Source organism: Saccoglossus kowalevskii, chromosome 2, assembly GCF_978046115.1.
Source record: "Saccoglossus kowalevskii chromosome 2, keSacKowa6.1, whole genome shotgun sequence".
Taxonomy (NCBI): Eukaryota; Metazoa; Hemichordata; class Enteropneusta; family Harrimaniidae; genus Saccoglossus; species Saccoglossus kowalevskii.
This window is the reverse complement of record NC_140642.1, coordinates 18,729,686-18,736,067: the sequence shown is the minus strand read 5'-3', so window position 1 is coordinate 18,736,067 and position 6,382 is coordinate 18,729,686. Positions and strand designations below refer to the sequence as shown.

Sequence of the window (6,382 nt, the reverse complement as noted above, 5' to 3'; positions counted from 1 at the left end):
TAAAAAGGCAACACTGCAGGACCACAGACAATCTCTTTATATTAAAAACAATTGTACAAAAATATCTCTATAATAATAGCCATTCAAAAGATATCATAACCTCAAAGTCTAACAAAATCTATGCTTGCTTCATAGATTTTAGAAAGGCGTTTGACAGTGTGTGGCATAATGGTCTCTATTTCAAACTCCATAAAAATGGCATATCAGGTAAAATGTTTGATATAATAAAAAACATGTACGAAAACAACAGGTACAGAATTAAAACAAAAGAGGGTTTAACTGAGAGCTTTAAATCAACAGTTGGAGTCAGACAAGTGTGCAATCTTAGCCCTACTCTTTTTAACATTTTCTTAAATGATCTACCTGACTGTTTCAACTCTGATAACTGTGACTCCCCGGTTCTTGATAATTTAAAAGTAAGTTGTCTCCTATATGCAGATGATGTTGTCATTTTATTTAAATCTGCTAGGGGGCTACAAAACTGTTTAGACAACTTAAAAATATATACGTCAAAATGGCGCCTGGCTGTTAATACAGAGAAAACAAAGGTTATTGTATTCAATAAATCAAACAGAGCCCTGAGCAATAATATATTCTTCTTCGCTGAAAAAGAAATTGCCATAGTTAAGCAAATTAATTACCTGGGTATAACTATAAGTGCTAACGGCAAACATAAAGAGGGTATCAATAATTTAAAAAATAAAGGGATGAAAGCTCTCTTTGCTTTGAAATGCAAACTCGGTTATGACAACTCACTAAACATACCCCTCCAACTATCTTTATTTGACAAACTGATAAGACCAATTATTGTATATGGTAGTGATGTTTGGGGTGATGAAAGCACAACTAAGTCTGCAATTGAGGATGTCCATCTTTCATTTTGTTGGTTCATTCTTGGTCTCTCAAAATTCACACCAAAAATGGCTGTTTATGGTGAGCTAGGAAGGTACCCCATTGACTGTTTTATCAAGAAACAACAACTTAAATATTTCAACCGGGTAACAAACTCTGATAACACATTACTAAGAGAAGCCTACTTAGTAAATAAGAATGTAAAAAGTAAATGGTTTACAAGTGTAGAAACCCTCATGCAAGATATAGATGTTGTCACCATTGTAAACTCAAGTGAAAAAATAATTAAGAAAAATTTAGACTTTATTCATAAAAAAATAAACAAATCATTTGAGAACCAATGGATCTTAGACATGCATAATGATAATAGAAAACAAACCTTGGCTAAAAACAAACTAAGAACATACAGACTTTTCAAACAAGATTTAAAAATTGAAAATTACTTAATTAATATGCAGAACCATGGTCTTAGAAGGTTAATTGCAAAATTCAGGACAATCAACCATGACCTTAAAATTGAGAAAGGCAGACATAATAATGTGCCGCTGGATAAAAGAACATGTGATATGTGCAGCCAAAATATAGTTGAGGATGAGCAACATTTTGTAATGAAATGTCCAGCTTACAGTCACCATAGGGACAAATTATTCCTGACTGCACAAAATAAAATTCCAAATTTTGATAAAGAAAATAGTCAGAATAAATTCATTTTGATTATGGCAAACCATACTCTAGCACCAGCCTTAGCTGTCTTCTTAAAAAACAGCTATGGAACAAAACAGCAACAACTATCAGTGTATTAGGCCACATTTTGTGTTCATTCCATATTCTGTATTCACCATTGGCTGCAAATTGTCTTTATTGTTTTTGACTTGTTTTTTTGTTTTTTTTTAGAAAAGTTTTTATTTTTTGTTTTCTTTTTTAGATTGTAGTTTTTTTTTTAATTTCTTTCTGTAAGACCCTTTTTATCCTTTCCTAAGGATTTTATGCGTCTAATAAAAAAATAAATAAATAAAATACAGAAACACCACAAACCCATAATAACGCAGGTGAACCGTAGTTCTCCATGATCCCATGGAGAATTCAATCAGTGTGTATTTTAAGATATCAATATATTTTATTTTAAAATTTAATATCTTTTTAATTGCAAATTTATTTATATTCATGTTCAGAAATTTATGAAATTCTTATTCTTCTCTTGTATCATGATCACACTTCAAATGTCACCAAAATGTTGCAATATGAAAACAATTTAGTCATAGTATTACTTAGACAAAAATTAATTAGTTTAATATCATCTGGCACCTTGAGATTGTCACATATGTATGTATCAATACATTTTATTTTTGAATTTAATATCTTTTTAATTGCAAATTTATTTATATTCATACATTCATGATATTCTTTTCTTATTTTGTATAATGATCACACTTAAAATTATTTAAATATAGCAATATATCTTTATTTACTATACATCTGACATAGAATTTACCCATCCATAAAACACCGTACAGACATGTAAGAAAGCGTTATAGAAGTGTTTGAATGTCTTCCTTATTTGGAAATTGTGCGCCATTGTTACGTCATAACCAAACAACTCCCCTTACTTCAGATGCAGGTGCCCTGTCCGCACATGATGGAGCCCAGTCATTGAACGCAAACGTTAGTACAGTGCAATTAATTTTCTTTGTTGCCATTTCAAGCTGTTATCTCACATTAAAGGGCGGTGGTCGTCACGCCGCGTTCTGTTCAATATGGGACTCATAGCGGCGTATACAACGCGTGTAAAATACATAGTTTATTTACATGAAATTTGAACACCGTCGACCACCGTGCTTTAAATTATTACTGCAAGCAGGGAACAGATAATACTGTAGTAAGGTTATCACGAGAATACCACAAAGTCTGCATTCAGGCAGTATGGGATGGCATCAACCTCATATACGCCTCAGTCAATATGATCACTATACTGCCTTTCTATTAAAAAACAATTTTTAAAATTATCACATTCTATTCATTGTTTTATATAACACGCAGTAATAACATATTATCAAATTATGCATTTTATCTTTATTAAATTAATAATTTAATCTTATTTCAGACATCTTCTCCTGTTGCTAAGAATTAATTACTTAAAATATATTTCAGACCTTGTTAAAAAAACTATTCTAAATGTTTTCCCATTAGTTGATACACATGTTACATGGCCTTGACATTATCAAGATCTACTTGTACCCTGTATAATATTCAGTAAAGATACACAGTAATAAACATTACTGATATTCCCATGAAATAAAAAGGATTGCAGCCTCTGAGAGGACAATGAAGCGGTTTTACCCCCCCACCATCCCCCAAATAAACAAAGCATCTCATACAAATAGGCGATTTTCCGTTAAACTGCGAGATCTCGCGAGATGCATGAAAGACGCGCATCGAACGTCTGCCACAAAAAGCGAACGATTTGATTTGGAACTTGAATTTCTTTATTTCGTGACTCACCCTCACTTAATCGAAATTGCCTATCATCAAATGTGTACAGCACATTATTAAGCATGGAAATGCCGCCCAAAATATTTTCGCGTTTGTCGAATCCCACGCGATGTTTGACGCCACTACGACCTTTATTTGTCCTGTTTTTACGTTCGATTTCAGGCATAACGCATGATTCTCGCAGTGTACGGAAAATGGTTTATTAAAGTGGAACGATTTTTGCAGCCTCATAGTTGTAGTCTTTAGACATATTCTAGTCAATGTGAAATCAAACCCATGGTAAATGTCTAGTAAGCTTGCATAAATAATACTCTGAAGTTTTGTTTGTTTAAATTAAGTACTAGTATGTAAATTATCAAATTATTATGCAAAATTTTAATATTACAATTATGAACATTATCATTTTTTTGATATACATGTATATGAATCATGGAAACTACAAGCAGATTAAAAATTATTAAAAATTATAAAATTTGGATTAAAAAATAAAAATGAATCTATTCACATACATACTGTATCATTATAAAAGTAGTTGGGGAGGTTAGATGTTAGATTGAAGAATTTCTAAAAAAAAACACATACACAAACCAACATAAACAGCCTCATGAATAATATGTTCTAGGAACTACACTGTACTGTATGTGTTGATTAAAATTCTGATGTTTACAGCTCAATCGTCTCCATTAGTTATGACGAAAGTCCATTTTTATCAAATACTTCATCTGTACTTGAGTTATGTCATAGACAATGAACCTGTAGTGTGCAGTTAAGGTAAATATTCCAAATAAAAATTTAAAAACTTTACACTTCCCATGATTTTGGTCTGAATTTGTAAGAAAATGTTAAATTTTGAATATTTTGTTCAGATATTTGCATAAAATAGTCAAGTGATGAAGAAAATTTTGAAAAGGATACTCGTTGTAGCCTCGGTAAGCTTTACCGCCCACATTCTTATATTTACCACAAGAAATGGTGCAGCCATCTTTCTTAATATCACCTTTAGGATCTGGTGCTTTGGTACCAAGACCTGAAAATCAATCAGAAATGTAGGGGTGCTTTAAATTCGAAATGATCTAAAAATTGCTTTAGTCACTATAGAATTATCACTTTGATATATATTTTATATAGATCTGTCAAAGAATATAACATTAGTTTTCAAAAAGTCAAAATTATATTCACTAAAAATAGATACAACACAAATTTACAATCAAATAAATATATTGTCAAAGATGACAATTTCATTTTTATTATAATAATTCTGAAATTGCCAAATCTAAATCATAGATGTCATTATATTGAAGCTTTAGACGATCACAGTCTAATTAACTCACCTTTGGTACTGTGTTTTCCTTTAGGTGCTTTCTCCATGTACTCAGTATGAGGAATTTCATACATGTTGCCCAATGCCACATCACATAGCATCATTAAACCAATATTGTTTGATGAGCTGGTTCTACAATACATCATACTTTTAGACACCATGTCCGCAAAATAGATACCTTTACCATACAGATAACCAGACTGAGAAATAACAAATATGACACACATTAGAAGTTTCTGAAGTGCATTCATAGAATATATGTCTGCCAATAAATACTGGTCTTTAACCTTTTCAACATCAGACTTTCTCGCCCAAATTTGTCTGCACATTTTTCTATATTTTCTTCAATATTTCTGGAAATGAACCCTAATTTTGGAGCCAACTGACTAAATGTGAGTCAATTTTCAGTATTTACTCAAAATTTTTTACTATTTTTATCCTAATCTTCTGAAGAAAATTGCAGACTATAAAGAGAACTATTTTGTGAATTTGTGATAAAAAGAGGGAACTGGTGGTGAAAAGGTTAACTCGTTTACAATGCTATACACTGTATATGTTTTACTTCAACCCACATGAAGGGTCATGCAAGAAAGCAAGAAAGCACACTGAGTTTAATATTTGGTGGGGATCCTCCACTGCAAGTTAAATTTTTATCCCCAAATGATTGACCAAACTTATGATGGTCAGTGGCTTGTATAATTTGTTTCACGTTTATTCATGAATGCATGCACATATACACTCTTCACATTTTTAACCAAACAGTTTTAAAAGTATTATATAAATGCAGAGACGAGTACGTACCACAGGCGCTTCAGGTGGTGCGATACGTAATCCTTGGGATAGTATACCAGCAAAGTTAGTCACTCGTGATCCATGCCACAGCAAACGACGATTATGAAGTTTCTTTTGAAAGATTTTGCCTTCTCCTTCACGATCTATTTTGAATGCCTGAAAACAAATTAAAAGCATATTTAGAGTAAATAGGAGCAGGTTCATCACTATATAATACATCAAATACTAGCAGGAATATGTGAAGAAAATTAGAAGATATTTTTGAAAAAATCAAACAGTTAAAATATGTTTAAATAAAACCAGATATTTGGAGTTGCAGTCGCCTCACATTGTGTGAGCGGCATCTATTTACGTGATTGCAGTAACTCATACCAACAATGACAGGCTAAAATGATACTTACATCAAGAACTTTAAGATCAATATAACCCTTGCTGTCATTGCTATTGGAAACATAGGTCTTTATTAACTTGAATTCTTCACTGTCCTTATCAATTGGCTTTAAAGCAAAATTAGTGACATTAAAATTATGATATTGACGTCTGTGATCTTTGAAACGCATGAATATAAACTGTTCATTGCTGAATTTAGTAGTCAATGGCAACTGTTTTTTTCTTTGAATGTAAAATACATCACTTAATTAGGAAGTCACAAACAACTTATTCCTGGTTCATCATAGTGAATAAATGTTATGGTATTTCAGAGATTCTACAGAAATCAAAGTAGGAAAGTATGTATGTATGTAAATTTGAAAAAAATTAACATACCTGCAAATCACATTTGAGTTTTTTATAATTGGCATCTATGGGATTTTTGTCTGTGGTTCCTTCTTTCAGTAAACTATAAGCAACTTCAATATCAAGTAAATTATCCAGCATTTGGGATTTGGTCTGAAAATGACAGTGATATTATAATCAGAATGAACTGTA

The 6,382-nt window shown here is 31.6% G+C and overlaps 1 protein-coding gene across 2 annotated transcripts in view; it reads right to left on the bottom strand.

Moving 5' to 3' along the window:
- Positions 1-2,289: 2,289 nt before the first annotated feature.
- The window catches only part of LOC102804644 (poly [ADP-ribose] polymerase 1-like), a 108,737-nt gene continuing 104,644 nt past the window's right edge, over positions 2,290-6,382 (bottom strand). For both annotated transcript variants that reach the window (XM_085492585.1, XM_085492586.1), the window contains exons 18-23: positions 6,221-6,343; positions 5,857-5,952; positions 5,465-5,611; positions 4,674-4,863; positions 4,258-4,369; positions 2,290-4,095 (exon numbers count right to left, since the gene is read on the bottom strand). In XM_085492585.1, the coding sequence (XP_085348711.1) occupies positions 4,026-4,095; positions 4,258-4,369; positions 4,674-4,863; positions 5,465-5,611; positions 5,857-5,952; positions 6,221-6,343 (738 nt within the window). In that variant the 3' untranslated portion in view covers positions 2,290-4,025. The remainder of the gene's footprint in view (positions 4,096-4,257; positions 4,370-4,673; positions 4,864-5,464; positions 5,612-5,856; positions 5,953-6,220; positions 6,344-6,382) is intronic.